This window comes from Glycine max, chromosome 19, assembly GCF_000004515.6.
Source record: "Glycine max cultivar Williams 82 chromosome 19, Glycine_max_v4.0, whole genome shotgun sequence".
Taxonomy (NCBI): Eukaryota; Viridiplantae; Streptophyta; class Magnoliopsida; order Fabales; family Fabaceae; genus Glycine; species Glycine max.
The window spans coordinates 42,349,748-42,368,163 of NC_038255.2; the positions used below are offsets into that span (position 1 = coordinate 42,349,748).

The window sequence follows — 18,416 nt, forward strand, 5'->3', positions numbered from 1 at the left end:
AACTTGTTCCAATCAAGTGACCTTTATGTAATATGACTTGAATATCACGATTTCTAAAATTTGTTACACGAGTGGTAGTAACTTGGCTAGAATTGATGAGTCATCGATCATATACATGCAGTTAATGAAAAGAAAAAGAAATTGGAAACTGATGTTATAGCTTATCAGCATAATCAAGCACTCTTGTTTCGATTAATAATAATCTATATTACATGATGATGATACCCCTTTTTTTTTATTAGTTTATTTAATTATATCATATCAGCTATCATAATTATATTTATCTATTTTCTAGTTTCTTTTCACTCAAGATTTCAAATAGCATGAACTGAATTGTCCGTACGTCATTATTCTTAAATTGATCATGAATTCTTAAAACCTGGCCTGCTTCGCAAATCACCAATTCTGTATGCATGTTGAAGAACCTAACCTGCTTTTCTTCAAATACACTGATCAAAACTGGTTTGTAAAGGGACGACATATCATGAATTTTTGTTTTCAGAACTAGAGTCGTGAAAGAAAATAAAAATACAACTTAATTAAACTAAGAATATAATTTAGAAAACATTTAAAATTCAATAAAATTTAAAGTTAATTATAATTTCAACTGTTAAATTTTATTTAATAATTATTATTGTACTTTGTCCTCTAAAGTGTACTTGGCTTATGTTAGAAGAGTTAAATTCTTAAAGTAGAAAGTACATATCCTGTGTATTTAAAAAATTAATTTAAAAAACAACTAGAATATAAAAAAAAAATGCATTTTTTTAAAGGAAAACATGTTAATATTATTGATAAAACCAACTTCAAGCACAAGTTGTGCCTAAATTTGTAGGAAACACCAGGTACAAAAGCACCATGCATTTGACATGTGTGATTAAAACTTTTCAAAACCAATTCAGTTGTTCTTAAATTAATTATTAATATTTATAATTTAACATAAATTTCAATTCTTCTTAAATTTATTATTAATATTTATTTTATAATTTTAAATTATAAATTATACTTTTTGATTTTACTTGAATAAGTTTTTTTTTTTTAAGGAACTTGAACAAGTTATAGACAATTAGACATAGTATTTATGATTTTAAATATTTTGAAAAAATTCAATTTAAATTCTGTTTAAATTAATCATGCCGGTCTCACATATAATTTCAAGAAATTTTCTCATTTAACTTTCTAGATATGGTAGAAACGTAGAATGAAATAGAGAGTATTGTTCCAACTCAGTGCATGGTTGACCCAAAATTTGGCAGTGGCCAGAATTTTGGCAGTATGTCCCGATAGAAACTAAGAATCAAAGCACATATATATCTTAGACATCACTAGAAGAAAAATAGAAATAAAAATTTACATCTAATATACAGGGGAAATTTTAATCCTAAGTTTTTTTTTTTTTTAATAAGAATAAAGGACAAATGATACCAGTGGGTATGCTCGAAGCAGTAGAAGATAATAAGAAGGTTTAAAAATGTGCAGAGACGTTGTCTAGATCGTGGTCTTGAATGTGAAAGTCAAAGTCGTTGCAAGGACAAACATGACAAACAAAGAACATGGCAATTTTGTTGAACTTGAATTTCCATGATATGAGGCACCGACACTTCTACTGCCTCCGGTCGTTGATGAAACAGTGTTAGATCCAATTCCTATGCCAATAAAAATGTCAGATTCACAGTGCTAACTAAAAATAATGAAAGTGAGAGAAACTTAAAACAAATTGCTCCCATTTTTCTGGTGTTGAAAATGTCAGTGTATGCAATAAGTTTGACATAAATTCTTGGGCCACTCAGGATTGAAGGAAACCTATAACAAATTTTCTATCACATTCTTTGCTACAGTGTAAAATTCTCCTTGAAATTTTACTAAACAAGAAATCAGACCCAAAAGTTGAGACTCTCCTCATATATATTTTTTTATCAACAAATGGTAGTTGTTAGCATAGTAGTTTTGTTAGCAAGAGAAGACTGAAATTAAAACTTTTTTCTTATTTTTTCCTTTCTTACCCATCTAACTCACTTTGTATCTCAGACTCTCCTCATATTGTATATTGAAAAGAATATGTCACATGCTGAGTAAGATTGTCTTTGGTTTACTGTTTAGGTGAATGTTTGGTTTACCGTTTAAGTGTATGTTTGGAAAACCAGTGTCAAGGCTTGAATGTGTGTTGGATCCAAAAGTATGTCTTTCCTTGCTTTTGAAAACGTAAGTTGGGTTGCGTACCGACAACCCAGACACACTCTAAATGATGGGCACCCATTTCAAAGCTACGTTTTGTGTGAGAAGCCATAATTTCTTACTTTTGTCTGAACGGCCATTTAGGGGGTGCAGAATGTTAAAACAAACATAGCCTAAGGCATTACTATTTAATGTTTTATCCAATGTTTAGCACGTATCATTGTCACATCTCTAAATGTTTTACTTAAAAAGCATCAATGAATTTCTGTTTGGTACCTGAAGGGGAATTCGGAAAGTTGGAAACAGAAACACCTTGAGAGGAAGAAGCTGAGGCTGAAATCATGACATAACAAGGTAAGCTTTTTACACAGTGCAAAAAATTCTGGTACAAAATTCAGTCATACCACTGCAGGAGCTAATAGAAGGTGTCTGAACGTTGCAAGAAGTGGGGAGTGCCAAAGCTCGAGTCTGATTGATGTTGAAACTTGCAGCAATAGATGATGCACCACCATTAACAACCTCACATAGGCATAGTGGCTGTGACCTCACCACAAAGGCAAGTTGAGAGCAACAAGAAGAAGAAGGGATAGAGGCATTTTCTGTTACATAGTCAAGGCAGGGAGAAAGACTTATGAACACATTGGTGCAACTTGATTGATCAGATTGAGCCAATGTGACACCCCAAAGAGCCATCACAAGGGACATGCTCAGCAGCATCTCAATTCTTCTAGATGCCATGATATTCCCCCGCCAATGTTGTTGATCAAATGAGAGAATATTTAAGTGCTCAATGGGTTTCTTTGGATCTTGGAGGTAGAAAAGTCACAATGGAATGACTTAGTGTGACAAAAAGAAGTGTGAATTAAAGAGCGGCAGCTGGCTAGCTTGTGCAGCAGGTGAAGTGGTGAACAACTTTTTTTTACTTTACGTAGGCAGTAGATTCTTTGTTAAGAATCTGACTGAAACTTTACCATTTTGATTTAATAAAGTTGCCCTATGTGTCGTTCTATATATGCTTCTTATCTTTTCTTGGTTACTATTTTGATATGTCCCCAAGGCATGAGTAATATTGCGGGTATTGAAAGGAGAGAATTTGTATCATCTTTTCATGATGACTTTACTTTTGAGAATGATTTATGGTGGAATTAGTGTGCCTATGCAATGTTTCATGCTTTTGGTGCAATAATTATGATCCATAATGGAGCGGGCTACTTAAAGGGAGTGAAAATGTTAACGCATTGAATAATAACAAAAAAATAATGCTTAGAACCGTTGAAACATGTGATACTTTTTCCAACAACTTTTCCATTTTTCTATTTCCTATGTTTTCTATTTTCCTAGATGATCACGCCAAGAATAGAAAGAAAAAAAAAATATACATATACATATATATATATATATATATATATATATATAATGATTTATATTAAGGGATCCTATTTTATGCGTATGGGAAGTATTTCTCATTGACATGTTCACAACAGGGCATGTTTGAGTTTGACAATTTGACATAACCCACCCTATAATAGCCTACACTTGAGGGATCTTATCAGTCATTGATGTTCTAACAACAGCTCTAGCATTTAGATCCATCGTTTTCTAAGAAATGAAACCTTCAATATATTTTTCCTTCACCTTAATAAGATAATAATGTGTTAAGATGTGTTACTTTTAGTTAAGCATTGAGGTTTTCCATTCTCACTTTAATGATGACAATTGTTTGGGGGAATTAGTTTTAATTTGGTTAGTTCCTATGGTCAATTTGAAGTGTGTGCCAATTTTGTGCAGCAGGACCTATATGACGTTCTAGAATGGATTTTTTAGTATTTGTTCCTCTTCTTCACGGTCTTCTAATTCCTTCACTTTGTTTGCGGCTGACAAAAGGCAAGGCAACAACAACTAGAAGAGTTGAGAAAGCGTCCATTGCTGGATCAATTAGACTCTTGCAATACAATAGGAAGATACATCCTCAGATTTATCTGTCAGTAGTCTAATACAAATGTCAAAAATCCTAAAAACTAATTTCCATCAAACTATTGAAATTGGTCTAGCCAAACCATACCAAATTGCAAGTTTGTAACAATAATTGGGGCAATTGACAGGAATGGTCTTCACTGGATCAAATGTTAGTCAAGTTAGTTGAACTCCTTTATCATATTCATATCTACCTGTTCTCTATTGTAGCATATAAAACCATTCCTTATCTTAGTGTAATCAAAACATAGACCATCCTATTACACATCAATCTTCTTCCATCAAAAAATAATCCTCATACCCCTCATGGCTTTTCAAATACGGGTGATACTAGCAACCCTTATAGTGGCTTCAGTAAATTTGGTTTATGGTCAAGTTAGCACGTCCTGCACAACATCTATGATGAGCAGTTTCACACCATGTGCAAACATCATTACAGGAAGCACTAATAATGGTTTAGTGCCACCAAGTACGTGTTGTGATTTATTAAGGTCTTTGATGAGCACTAATATGGATTGTGCTTGCATGGTTATCTCTGCCAATGCTCCATTTTTCCAACAACCCCTTAGCCAAGCTCTTGCCCTCTCCCTTTCACAAGCATGCAACATTAATGGAGTTCCTTTACAGTGCAAAGGTGCAAACTAATTCAATAATTCATGCTCCATTGCATATAAATATTTGTGCATTTTGACAAACTTTAATTTTCCCATTTCCATTTCCTGATAAATCAATTAGATTTCTAATAGTGTTTTTCTTTGGGAGGATAAATTGCAGCTTCTGGTTCCCCTTTACTAGTTCCAGGTATTGATTAACTGCATTTCACAAGATTTTATTTTTCCTCGTTAGTACTTTTAATATTTATTACTGCATTTCCCAAAATTCAGTCGTATATATTACTGTTACTTTTTAAATATTTTTTATCTATGTAAAAATTCCATTTACACTATATTTTTGTAATCAACTTTTGTTTATAATCGATATTATCAAAATATTTTAATTTGGATTTCTTTTTCAATTATGCTCTTTCTTTGGTTAAAAAAAAGCTAAAAAACTTTTTGGCAGGCCCTGCAGTTCTTGGACCGAACAGCCCAACTCTCCCTTCAATTGCTACATCACCCTTAAGCCCACAAGGTATAACTAATGTGCCCAAAGGGTTTTTTCTTTTCTTTTAAAAAAATGGACTTCAATCCACAAATGGATACAAATAAAAATTTAATTTGCATGCACTGTATTTTTTTTTACTTTTTTAGCAAATCAAAAATTACTTTTTGGTGTGAATTTTAAAATATTTATTATAAAATTTAACAAATATTTTATATATGAAAATTTGTTATTAAATGATAATGTAAAAATATTTTATACCAACAGTATATTTTAATCAAATTCTATAATATAAAAATAATATTTATAATAACAATACATAAAACAACTCAGGAAATGATTTGATAAGTTTCCAAATATAAATCATCTATTTAAAACTTGAAAATTAGTTTTGTTGCTCATAGAATAATTCTATTTAACTCAACATAATTGTTTTTAGTAAAAAATGCATGTAATCTATAAAAAAAAACTTAAAATTAATGAAAGAAATATTTTATCCTCTTAAGTTCCTAACTCTCTCTTTATACATTAATATTTTATCTTCCTAAGTTCCTAACTCTTTATACATTAATATAATCAATGAGGGCAAGACATAAGTTGCACCATTTTTATATATAAAAAACAAAAGTTTAACGTGCTGATGTCAAAATTTTATATTATCAATCTATTTAAAAATTTACGTGACAAATTTTAAAGTAATTATTTTAAAAGTTAATATATTTATTTTATATAACAATTTATAATCATGTGACACAATGTTAAAACATCCTTTACAGTTTATTTAAAATTAATTCCAACTATACATCCACTAAAATGAGAAACTGAGCAGATTCAAGAATGGTGGCTATGGGCAAAGCACAGAAATATGAAAATATGCAATTGGCACGGGAACTGTCACCAGCATCATCACCAGTGGAAGCAGAAACGCCCACAAGAACTAGAATTCCACAAATCCGACCAGTGTTGACTCCACGTCCTTCAGCATCTCATTCATCTTTTGCTTCCCCCTCAGCTTTTCCATTCTTCATAGGAATCCTGGTTTTTGGCATCTATTAGTAGTTGTTAATGTACAATGTATAACAACAAATCATAATCCAGAGACCAATGACGAATGTACGAGGCGCGCAAAAGCTTCAGCTCCTCCCTCAAACTTCTTTAAGTGTATACTAAAACACAGTTGCTGAGTAAGATTGTGTATAGGTGTCACACTTAAATGTTATCTTTATTATTAAAGATATTTTGCAAGAAAAAGATACCAATATATATATATATATATATATATATATAAACAATATGAAGTTGGCAAGCATTTCCACTTGGATCAGAGAATAAAATTACTCTTCAAGGACTATATTTCTCTAGTGTGGCTGAAAGAATCCTGGTCCAGGCTCAAGACCCAGCCAAAGTTACCTTGCTGCTGAGTTAGTTCTTGAAATAGGTTATTTGTTCCAGAACAATAGAGTAGATCCGCATAAAAAGAGCAATGCACCTTTGATAGCCATGAAACCAAATGCTGTTGATTTTAACATTGCTCATATTTGAGACATCTAGGAAGGTAGAGAAGCTTCTTGATATGATGCCTCGAATTGGTGTCAAAGCTGTTGCAAATTTACTGATAATAGTGGCACGTGTGTATGAGAGAAATGGGCCAAGAGAAGAGCTCAAGAAGCTGCAAAGGCACATAGAGGAAGCTCCAAATTTAACTGATTTATAGTTCCGACAGTTCTATAATTGTTTGTTGATATGCCATTTGAAATTTGGGGATCTAGATTCTGCATCAGACATGGTTTTGGAAATGCTTAGGAAAGCAAAGGAAGCAACAAATTCTCTTGCATCTGTCAAATATATGATAAATGCTGCTGAAATTGATCATAGCCACTCTCCTGGACTGGCTTCTGTGCATAGTTTGAACAACAATAAAGATTTAAGATAGTTTAGAAAATAACAGGCCAATTACAAATGCTGTATTATCGTAGGAGGAGTTTTCTAAAGCTTGAGTCAAAAGCTAAACTTGGTTCTTTATTAGCCAAGTTGCAAATGAAGGTGGACTTGATTATAACCAAACATGGTATACTGCAGCCAACTGAAACAATTTATGTGAAATTAGTTAAAGCTTTTCTAGAAGCCGGCAAGACCAATGATTTAGCAATGTTTCTTCTCAAGGCAGAAAGAGAAGATTCTCCTTTCTCCAATGACAACTCAGCCTTGGTTCATGTTATTAATGCAAGCATTTCACTTCGATGGCTGGATCAAGCACATGATCTCCTCGATGAGATGTGTCTAGCCGGAGTTTGAATTGGTTCATCATACTCCTCTCTTTTGAAAGCATATTGCCAAGCAAATAGGGCACAAATGTCACATCACTACTGAGAGATGCTAAGATAGCTGGTATCCAACTTGACTTAATGTATGTTTGATTTCATGTTGGAAAATTGATTCTGGATCTAAATTAATTTGTTCTATTTTTACATGCTTGGTTTCAAGTTATAGAAGATTTCAAAATTGATTATGAATTTATAATTGATTATGAGTTGAAGCAACCTTGAATAGCTATTGCATATAATGAAAACATTCAAGCATATTGCATCACTTCAAAATCAATTTTAACCAAAATTAATTTTATAAAATCAATTTCATTCAAAAATCAATTCTATCAGCACTTATCCAAACACGCACTCAAGCTATTTTGAGGGGTGAATTCTTCGTTCAAACTTATGAAGTTGTGACGATGATGGAAAAAGGAAAAATGTTTGCTGATGTTAGTATTTTAGGGGAATAGAAAGATAGTTAGTTGTTGGATGGTGATTGATAGTTGGTTTAGGATAAAGGTGTAGTTAGAAATATTAATTAGAAGTAGTAGATGACTTAGTAGTTGTGTAGCTCTTAGACAATGAAAGGAGGAGTATACATTGATTTTTCAAATTCATTACATTGAGGTATTGTAAGCCTATTTATAGGCAAGCAAGATTGGTGGCATCATACTTCTAGAGATAGATTTTTCTAGACTTTATACAATAGTCTAGAATACTACGATCTACTTAAGTCATAAATGTTTCTAGATTGTTCTTAACAATACTCTTATACGTTTATAGTACATTTAACTTCTAGATAAATCATGAACTTCTAGGACCTTCTTTTCTATTCTAGAAATTTGTATCATATTTTAACATTCCTCATTGATACAAATTTTAGTAACTCCAAATTCGGTCCATGGTAACTTGAACTTTGTTCTTGATAGTGCCTTCGTAAATACTCGTTCTTTGGTCTTGTAGTGCTCAAGCTAGTAATGCTTTTGCTTAGTTTCTTTGAAGTTTCTTCATAGTATCTAGGCTCAAGTATAGTTGTGTTGCAAGTTTCATATATGTCCACCAAGGATTTTACTCGTCTTGGAGTAGACTCTGGTGAAGAATCTTGTTGTAGAGGTGATGAAAGCATACATGCTTCTTTTGCCACTTCTTGAACTTTTTCTACTTCCCAATTCCAAGAAGCATTTTCATCAACCTTAACATCTCAACTGATGGTGAGTTTTTTCAATTATAAGTTGTAGACTTTGTAGCCTATTGATTAGGTATTGTATCCCAAGAAGATTCCTCTTATAGTCTTGTCTTCTAGCTTGTGTCTCTTTTGGTCTAACACATGCATGTAGCGGATAAACCCAAATACTCTTAGGTTTTTAGCTGATGGCTTTTGTCCACTCCATGCTTCAAGAGGAGTCTTGTCTTGAACTGCATTAGTTGGACATCTGTTGAGTATGTAGACTGCAGTGTGAACTGCTTCTGCCCAAAATGTATTAGGCAATCCCTTCTCTTCAACATTGATCTGGCCATCTCTATGACTGTCTGATTCTTCCTTTGAGACATACCATTTTGTTGCGAAGAGTATGAGATTGTAAGTTTTTGCTCGATACTTTCATCTTCATGTAACTTATATTCTATGCTTCAATCACTTCTTATTACTTTAATATGTTTCCCGCTTTGTTTCTCAACAAGAGCTTTTAACTTCTTGAATATTCCATAGACCTTTTATTTTTCTTTGAAGTAGACCCTAGTCATTATAGAAAAGTCATAAATAAAGAGGATGAAGTACTTGTTGTTGTTTAGTGATGATATCCTCATCAGTCCACAAATGTTAGTGTGGATTAACTCCAACAAGTCTTTAGTTCTCCATGCTTTGTTAGTTGAAAATGGTAATTTGTATTGCTTTTCAAGAAGACATGCTTCACAAGCTTCATTATTTTCATCTAGGCATGGAAGACCTTTCATCATATTCTTTTCATGTAGCAACTTCAAAGCTTGAGTGTGGAAGTGACCAAATCTTCGATGCCATAACCATGAATCATCAATTGTTGCTCTCATGGAAATGTTAGTACTAGTAGTATACTTGAAGCTTATTGGAAAAATTTTATTTCCTTTCTCCATTTTAACTTTGACAATCTCTTTTTTTTTGTTATTTTTATCAGATAGTGCACGTATCTCCTTTGAAGTGAAGAGAATAGTCTTTCTCCATCATTTGTCTAATGCCTAAGAGATTTTCTTTAAGATTTGGAACTAGTAAGACATCTTTGATGAATCTTGTACCTTTCTTTGTCTCCACCATGATAGTGCCTTTTTACTTTTGACTCTACCATGGTGCCATTTCAAACTTTGACTTTGACAGTATCATCAATTTCCTTGAAGATGCTTCTATCATCAGCCATGTGATTGCTGCAACCGCCATCCAAGTACTAGTTTCCACCTGTCTTATCGCTAGAATCTCGGGTAGCATAGAAAAGATGTTGCTCATTGTCATGCTTCTTGATGAAATTTGCTTGATGCTTGTTTTTATTGCAACAATTCTTCTCCACATGTCCAAATTTTGTTACAATAATGACATTGTGGTTTTCCACGATGCCAAAAATCCTTCTCTGAGTGATTTGTCTTTTCACATATGTCACATGGAGGATATTTTTTTGATTGGTCTTAGGGAAATTTCTAGAATTATGTTTGTTTCTAGAAACTTCTCTATTTTTTCCCACCAGTTTCTTCATCTTAAGACTGTAATTTGAGCTTTGATTGGAAGGAATTTTTGAGAGAGTCTTCATCGTGCCTTTTCAATCTTTGCTCATTCGCTTCAAGAGAATTCATAAGTCGTCACTAGTAAAGTAGACAAATCTTTGGTTCGCTCTATTGCAATCACAATTACATCAAAGCTATGGGGAATAGAAATAAGATTTTTCTCAATAATTTTCTTGTCAAAAATATTTTTTCTATATGCTCTTATTTGACTAACTATTTCTTTTATCCTAGAATAATAGTCTTTAACAGTTTCAGACTCCTTTATCTTTATTAACTCAAAGCCCTGTCCTAGACTTTGAAGTTTAATGGCACATACCTTGTCGTTGCCTTGAAACTCCTCCTGCAATGTACTCCACGCATCCTTAGCATTTGTGACATCCATTATTCTTGGAAAAATTGCGTCATCTATTGCTTGTTGTAAAATATATAGTGTCCTTGAATCTTTTTTCTTATTCTCCTTCAACTTCTTCTTTTGTGTTGCACTAAGAACTGAAGTGTATGTAGAAGCAATGAATCCTTCTTCTACAATGTCCCATAAATCTTGAGAACAAAAAATATCTTCATTTTAATGTTCTAATAGTCATAATTTTCTCCTGAATAGGAAAATGAATAGATGAGGTTTGGGTAATATTGGTCATGGTTTAAGATAATTTTTTTTTAAAAAGTCGTTGATGAGATGGAAGAAAATTGGAAGAATAAAAAGTACGAAATAATTATGATTAGATTATGTAAAATGTGGGAATCTTCTGTATATATAATCATTGTTGTAGATATAATTAACTCATTATATTTATTGAATTATACATAATGAAAATAGGAATTGGTAAATTAGAATATATATCTTATTCCAATTTTATAGTTTATACAGTTTTAAAACTGAGATGTAAAGTTGTTATGTAATTTTATATATGTTATATTAAAAAAGGTAATTTTATATATGAAATATTACCAATTGCTAATAAATAGTTTGTGTATTAAATGACAATTTGTTAATATAAAAAATATAAGATATAAATTTGAAAAAAGTATATATCATAGATCACTGTCATGTTCACTCTCCAATTATAAAAACTGAGATATGCACGCACTTAAAATACAGTGAAATTATACACTTATTTCGGCAATAATATCATTCTGAAGTTATTACAAGATTAATTAAGGTGAGGCAATACCTACTGGTAAAAAAAGAGAAAAAGTAGCGAGTCAAAACACTTTTTCTTTATCTTTTGTTAATTGTTTCTTCAAGGTGTTGCCTCTTTAAACTGCAGTCACTCTGACGCTTTTGATATGTTGATTTGACGAACACAAACAAACTAGCAAGATTTAACAATGACGTAAACGCAACTTTCAATATTAGCCGGAAAACAAAGTCTAATAATTGCGGCATTACGAAGAATAACGAACTTAATGTGTTTATGAATAATTGCTCTCTCCCCCTCTCATTATATATAAAAAACATTTTAAACTTTTTTTTAAAGATATTGACAGCACACAATTATTGTTTTTCTTTATACCTCAACTGAATTGAGTGCAAAAAAACTGATGATAAAGTTAACGTTTATACCTTCGTTCTAAAGATTAAAATTTATTTTTCATCTTCATAAATATACAAATATTCTAAATTTGTTATTGAAATTTTTTCAATATTTTTTTCCTTATAAAATTGGAATTGATTACTTTTGCCCCAAAGTAAGGTTTGAATATAAAAACCTATGTATATTGTTCTTTTATATTTTGTCTTTATATCTATCACATGCATAACCGATAAAAAATTATTATTATAAATTTGGATTTATTTGAATCATGTTCCAAAAAATAACCAATTTTAATTTAATGAGATGAAAAAAATACTCATAATTTTGCAGGACCAAAAATATATTTTAACATTCCATAATCAATTCGGATAATTTCTAAGTCCGACAAAACTTACATACAGTTGCATAAGTGTTGTTGTCCAATTAAAAATAATATACATGATTTGATTTGTTAATGTAATTTTTTTTTTGTGTATTATCGAGACAGTTTTAATTTTAATTAAAGAACAACACTTACAACACCTATGGAACTGTACATATATTTTTTTCTTTTTTAAGTCTAGTAATTCGTATTGTTAAAAATGCTAGTATAATATATACACGCGTCTTCTAGTTTATAAAATGCAAATCCACGTCTTCTATAAAGAGACCGAGACCCTTTTTCTGTATATGATAAATGCAAATAAACAAGTGAATTGTATGAATGCACTAACTTATAACGAGGGCATGTGGGTTGAGCATCAAATTCATTGGTGGATTTGTCCTACAAAACACTTGTTTACTTGAGAATTTATTGGGAAGGTTAATGGAAATTGCATCCATGATGATGGTGGTCCACATTTTAGATTTTGACAACTTAGACGTGGGTCATTATTGGGGTCAGAAAATTTCTTCTCTGAAAGGATCACATTAGTCAAACAAAAAGTACACTTTGCTACGTAGATCTCTTTCCATTACATAGCTAAAACAATTTTGTCATTCTTTAACGGATTAGCTTTTTTGAAACCTATCACGAAAAATTCTAAACCGGACGATCCAAAAAAAAAAAAGGACCGTAACCTTTTGTTTTTTGGTGTAACAAATTATTAAGACAACATCATTCTTGTTAACATTATGTGAATTGAAATTATTCCTTTAAGAATAAACATTGACTGAAACTGAATAAATGTTGCTCAATGAGACGTGCTCGAATCAGAATGAAACAAAAGGAAAAAGAAGTTTAGGCATCAGGTACAAATAATGACTTACTGGTAAAAGCCAACAAAGCAGTTTAAGTAGCGTGGTTCCTTTTTTCCTTTTTGTTGCAACTTATTCATAAAAACAAAATTGAAAACAACAACATAAATTTCACTCATTAGCTGCAATGATTCTCATCAAAGTTGGCTGCTATAAGAAAATAATAGGGTGGTTAAGAACTCAAGATAAACGAATAAGATAATTAACACGGGGTACAAATATTCCCTTGGTTTATCTCAATTGTGTTAAAGAATAAGTCAAACACCTTGGTTAGAATCTTCAAATCCTGCAAAAATAACAAAGGCAAGAAAATTAGTGAAGTAAAACTATTAGTTGTTACTTCACTGAGTCATAGCACAAGTTAATTTTAGTTACATTATCATTTTTTTGTTGTTGTTTAATCCGAGGTATTCTCTAGCCAAGAGTCAGAGACTAATATATCAGAATACTAAGATTTATACTAGAGACTAACCTCTCATTCATGAGAATTGAGAATAAATGCTGTATATTTTCTTTGATCCACATAGCCATTATTCTACCAATAAGGCTGTGAGCCGCAAATATCCATAGTGCAAGACCACAAACTCTGCAGCTGCAACAAGGTGTATGGAGAAGGTTTAGTAGTTATAGAAAGAAAAAAGACAGAGAAACCGAGAAAAAGAAAGAGGGGCAAAGGACAACCTTGTTTGAAAGTGAGGATAACAGAATGTCTCGATCATCATTGTGGCTGGCAATTGCTCACTCACTGTATTGCCTACCTAAAAGAGGAGGGGCCCCAAGTCAAGTATAGGATAAGGCTTGCATGACATTTCAACTAGAAACTTTATTAGGAAGAACGACATGGTCAAATCCATTACTGTCAAGAAATATTTGAAATATTTATAGCATCAACTTCTGCAGACTCAAATTAATAGCCAAGAACAGACAATATAAGTACTTATTCCTTGAAATGAATCTTGTGGTTAGAAATGTCTACTTATTTGGTGAAAGTAGGTACGGCTAGACCTGAACTATTTGGTCAATTAGCAATTAACTAATTAATTTTGAAGACAAAGACCAGTTAGTAGTCCTGTGCATATTGGATCTTGGCCTTCATTGAATTTTGAAGTTGTAGGAAATAGAATTAATGGCAAATCCGAGTTTGATTTTCTGTAAGCTAAATTCTAAAGGATGATCGAACAGGGTAGAGAATATTTATGGGAATTTTCTTGTTGAGGTGAATTACCTTGTGTTATACACTAAACTGTTTCAGTTCCCTCAAATAGCCTAGTTGATCTCATGGAATAAGAATTATAGACAATTAGGCATTCATCAAAAGTAGTTCAAATCAGTGTAGCCGTAACCATGTGAATGTGGAAACAACTCTTCTACTTCAATCCTGGAACTGGAGCTTTTCTTTATTTGGTTACAGCTAACAGACTCAACCTCTGCCAAGAACATGCTATACACTGGCCGATGATCAGAAAATCTTGACTCCCCACGAACGTATGATAATTGGTGAAGGCCCCTTCCATACCACAAGATACGATCACACCTTCATGAATAGAGATTATTTTACGTAAATAATGATCCAGGACATTTCATTTGGCAATAGTATCATTTATTTGCGCACCCCCCCTCCCCACTCTTTTCCAGTAATATTTTTCACTTCATTGATTCAAACAAGAAGTTATTTGCAAGAAAGAAGACTACCATGCTGGAGTTCTTCTCTTTTGTTTTGAGTGTCTGTCATCACCTGCATATCTGTCTGAATTGTTTGAATACTTATAAGTGGGAGGGAAATATATTTTCCCTTCATTCCATCCTTCAAAGACTCGACCTTGCCTCTGCTCTATACACAACTGAAAGAAAAAGATATCAAATGGTCAGGTACAACTTAGAAGCAATATGAGAAAGGAGCAAAGATTAATCAGAATTACTTGTAAAGGGACCAAAATAGTAACATACCTGGTCATTCTCTAACAAAGTCTTCCAATCATGCATCTCAACAAGAGCTTTTGCTGCACGGTAAGAAATGGCTATCCGATAATTTAAATCCCCCAGCCAAATTATTCGGCTACACCAGTTAAACCAAAAGTTTAGTTCTTAACTAGGGTACAAGTTAGCACTTAGTAGTAAATTTTATTTAAATTCACAATGTCCAAGTATCAGATGCATGGTATAGATCACATTCAGTAGAGATGAGGGGCTTACTCATGTTCCAGAATTGTCTGAGGAGAATACTCACCACCGATGTCTAGGACAGGGGGAAACCTTGTCTTTCTGAGAATCTCCATTACATCTGAATTTCTCCGTAACTCGTCACCATCCTTTTGTCCAGAAGTCAAATGACTACAAATGAAGCAAAAGCTTGTTTGGTGCAATGACATACTAATTGATATTGATCCCTGGAAAATCCAACAGAATGAAATGGTCTCCTTCCCTAGTTCATTATAAACTTTGCTATTGAAATAGATTGTCAAATGTACCTTGTTTCCAAGATATCCCATCAAGCCTCTGCCAACACAAGACACTTTCATGTTGTGAACATCATCTCTTATATCACTCTTCACCCAAACAGTTAGAAATACCCCAACCATTTGCTTACTAGCAACCAAGCAATATCTTGAGTGTCCTGTGTGTCTATCACTGTCTTCTGTAGAGAAACAACCGCCATATGACATTGGTGAATATTGTGCTGTAATTGGGGAGTCACCAGTGCCATTTTCTTCATCTGAGGAACCCCATCGATAATTGGGATCATAGTCGCTCGTTCTGTGACCAAACATCACTCTATCACAGACACTGAGACGGCGATCAAGGCAGGCTTGGGGCATTAGCATATCATTATCGATTCTCATACTACGACTCAAGGATTGGAAGGATCTTCGTTGAAAGAAAGAAGTTGCCTTCTGCCTCATTGATCCCTCAAAATCGGCATCTAGCTCTACAATAGGATTAGGGAGGGGCGAAGGAGTGTGGCATCCGCCATTTGTTCCAGGAAGGCTGTTCAGGGTCCTCCTAATAAGGGCTAGCCATTTTCTTGCAGGACCATTGTCTTCTGTTCCCAAAACATTACCCGCATTAAGAGGTACAATTTCTTGAAACCTGAGGCCAAGTGAATGCAAAATATTTCAGTGAACTTTTGCATAAGTAAAGGAGATTGAACATTATATAGTCAGCAATTTACCCAAGAACATAGATATCAGCAGGTGGAGATGTGTGAAGCCAGTCTTCAAGACTCAAATAACATGGAGGTGACTTCCCTGCTACATTCCAAGTGGCAGCAAAGATTCTGAATCCAAAAGGGAGAAACGAAGCTCAAAAGAATAAAAATTCTTAAATTTCATTGCAATAGTAACAGCCAGGATAATGAAATACAATACACAGCTACATGAAGCATACCGCATACCTATAGTTATACACATCTGTAACCTGAGCTTCATCAAGGTCATTCTTACCTCTTCCTCTTCGCATTCTGTCTGAGTACCATCTGCTTGATCTCTCTATGTATCAAAATAGAGATTACACATCGGAGATTACTAGATTAGTAGAAACCAAAACTATAGAAAATGAAAAAGAAACAAAGAATAAGAATAAGAAGAAAGAACAAATAGATTTCCAAAATTACGACAAAAAAGCGTGGTCTAAATTTCTTTTGATCTTTTATATAGTAGAAGGATTTGAAAACGTGTGCTCCTAAGAGATATGAAGATGAAGAAGATGCTGAACCTGATTTGCTTTTCCTGATGGTGCATGCCTCCCTTTCTGAATAGTTGCTGCTACACTCTTCATCAACACCTGAAAAAGGAAAGCCATAAAGTTAACAAAGCTGTGCTCTTTTGACGATCATTTTATCATCCTACAAAATCAAAACAAAAAAAAAAAGCAGAATTATTTTGTATACAAAAAGGGTAGAATTAGAAACCATGGAACAAGGAAAACAACAAAGGGTAGATCCTGTGCTGCAAGTAGCATACCCATGGAAACAGACAAGAAAAAAAAATTATTTTAGTGCACACAAAAATTAGTTGAACTAGAAGCAGAAAAAATGCCCTTTTCGGTTTTAAAACAAAAGTTAAGATTATTCCCTATTAGATAGCCCTAGAATGTAGATTACATCAAAGTGATGGGAAAAATTGAAGAATCACCTTGGGAGAGAACCTCATCTGAGTGAAAATCCTCAGCTTTGTTCTTGATATTGAACCACTTCTTGACCAATGATTTTGACCAAGAAAGCTTGAACAAGAAAAACAGGGTAAGCAATGCCAATCCCAGAAAATCAAATGCAAATGAATTTTGAAGGAGAGCTGGCATTTCTCAAACCTTGCTCTTCTTCGAGTTCTCATCTCTCATTGTTGGGACAAAGCTCACAACTTCATGAAGCTTTCTCTATTCACGGATACAAAGGTTCTGAATTGATGTCACACTGTCTATTGTTCCTTCTTTCAATCAAAGCTCCTTAGTACTTACTTTCATGAACGAACTGTGTGAGGACTGAGTGTTAAGTTAGAAGACAATTTTCTGTCTCAGAACAGGACAACCTTAATTTCTGTTGAGTTTCATGTTTTGGTTTATATGTCTCTCCATTCAAACAGATGAAAAAAAGGAGGGAAAAATGGCTTAGGTGATGAAAGCAATGTGACGAGGCTGAAGAATATGCAGAAGTAAGAAAGGATTAAGTGCTGCCCCAGTTGTGAAGTTTAAGGTTATGAGGGTAGAGAGGGTGAAGTACCGAGGAAGAAAAAGAAGACAAGGTAGAAACATGTAGAGAGAGAGAGAGAGTGGAGAAACCTCGTTGAGGTAACAGAGAGGAAAACAGCGAATTTGAAGAGAGGCAAGTTTGTTTGGCTCTCCCTCGAGGCCTTTTACTTACAGCAAATCCAACTATCCAAGGCCTACCTCACCCACCTAAGCTCACACACACAACCTCTAACTATCAACTATGGTTGCTTATATATTGTTAATGGTCTCATTCCTTCACACCCAAACACTGTTTAGTCAAATGGTTCAACATGATGCACAACTATAAATCCTCTTGTACAATAATCTTTCTTTTCTTATAAAAAAATAAAATTAATAACACATTTTCTATTATACTCTTTTATACTGATTTTTTTATTAATTAAAATTTATTAAAAATAATAAAATCTTGTGAAACCCACATCATATTTATAACCTACCTAGTCATTCTTTTATTAGTTCTTACATTCGCTCATAAATACTCAATATAAAAAGTATAACAAATATATCCCGCCGTTAACTTCCGTCTGTCACCGTTAATAAAATAGTCAACGTGACACAAAAGAACAAATTTGTCACTGAAATGATTGTCAAGGTGACTATCTCTAATTACCAGCAA

The 18,416-nt window shown here is 33.1% G+C and overlaps 3 protein-coding genes across 13 annotated transcripts; 1 reads left to right on the forward strand and 2 right to left on the reverse strand.

The window, feature by feature from the left end:
* Window positions 1-1,202: 1,202 nt before the first annotated feature.
* LOC100789510 (non-specific lipid transfer protein GPI-anchored 26) lies at window positions 1,203-3,310 on the reverse strand. The gene is made up of 3 exons (XM_003554214.5): window positions 2,580-3,310; window positions 2,452-2,508; window positions 1,203-1,646 (listed from the first exon to the last, which is right to left on the reverse strand). The coding sequence occupies exons 1-3, from the start codon at window positions 2,911-2,913 to the stop codon at window positions 1,489-1,491; spliced, it is 549 nt and encodes a 182-aa protein (XP_003554262.1). The 5' UTR covers window positions 2,914-3,310; the 3' UTR covers window positions 1,203-1,488.
* A 1,087-nt stretch (window positions 3,311-4,397) lies between these two features.
* On the forward strand, window positions 4,398-7,192 carry LOC100786841 (non-specific lipid transfer protein GPI-anchored 16). Its single transcript, XM_006604383.3, has 4 exons — window positions 4,398-4,783; window positions 4,924-4,950; window positions 5,212-5,280; window positions 6,080-7,192. The coding sequence occupies exons 1-4, from the start codon at window positions 4,456-4,458 to the stop codon at window positions 6,304-6,306; spliced, it is 651 nt and encodes a 216-aa protein (XP_006604446.2). The 5' UTR covers window positions 4,398-4,455; the 3' UTR covers window positions 6,307-7,192.
* Window positions 7,193-13,108: 5,916 nt separating this feature from the next.
* Window positions 13,109-18,017, reverse strand: LOC100790043 (type I inositol polyphosphate 5-phosphatase 4). 11 transcript variants are annotated; one of them, XM_026127171.2, is made up of 13 exons: window positions 17,381-18,017; window positions 17,206-17,293; window positions 16,787-16,855; window positions 16,467-16,560; window positions 16,245-16,349; window positions 15,544-16,162; window positions 15,269-15,462; window positions 15,023-15,131; window positions 14,768-14,916; window positions 14,419-14,609; window positions 13,757-13,829; window positions 13,548-13,661; window positions 13,109-13,361 (listed from the first exon to the last, which is right to left on the reverse strand). In XM_026127171.2, the coding sequence occupies exons 1-13, from the start codon at window positions 17,408-17,410 to the stop codon at window positions 13,355-13,357; spliced, it is 1,842 nt and encodes a 613-aa protein (XP_025982956.1). In that variant the 5' UTR covers window positions 17,411-18,017; the 3' UTR covers window positions 13,109-13,354. The 11 variants fall into 11 exon arrangements, 5 of the variants coding, with proteins under 5 accessions (XP_025982956.1, XP_014627585.1, XP_014627587.1 ...); XM_014772099.2 differs by having other exon boundaries at window positions 13,548-13,667; XM_014772101.3 differs by having other exon boundaries at window positions 13,548-13,667; window positions 16,516-16,560; window positions 16,787-16,916.
* Window positions 18,018-18,416: the final 399 nt, after the last annotated feature.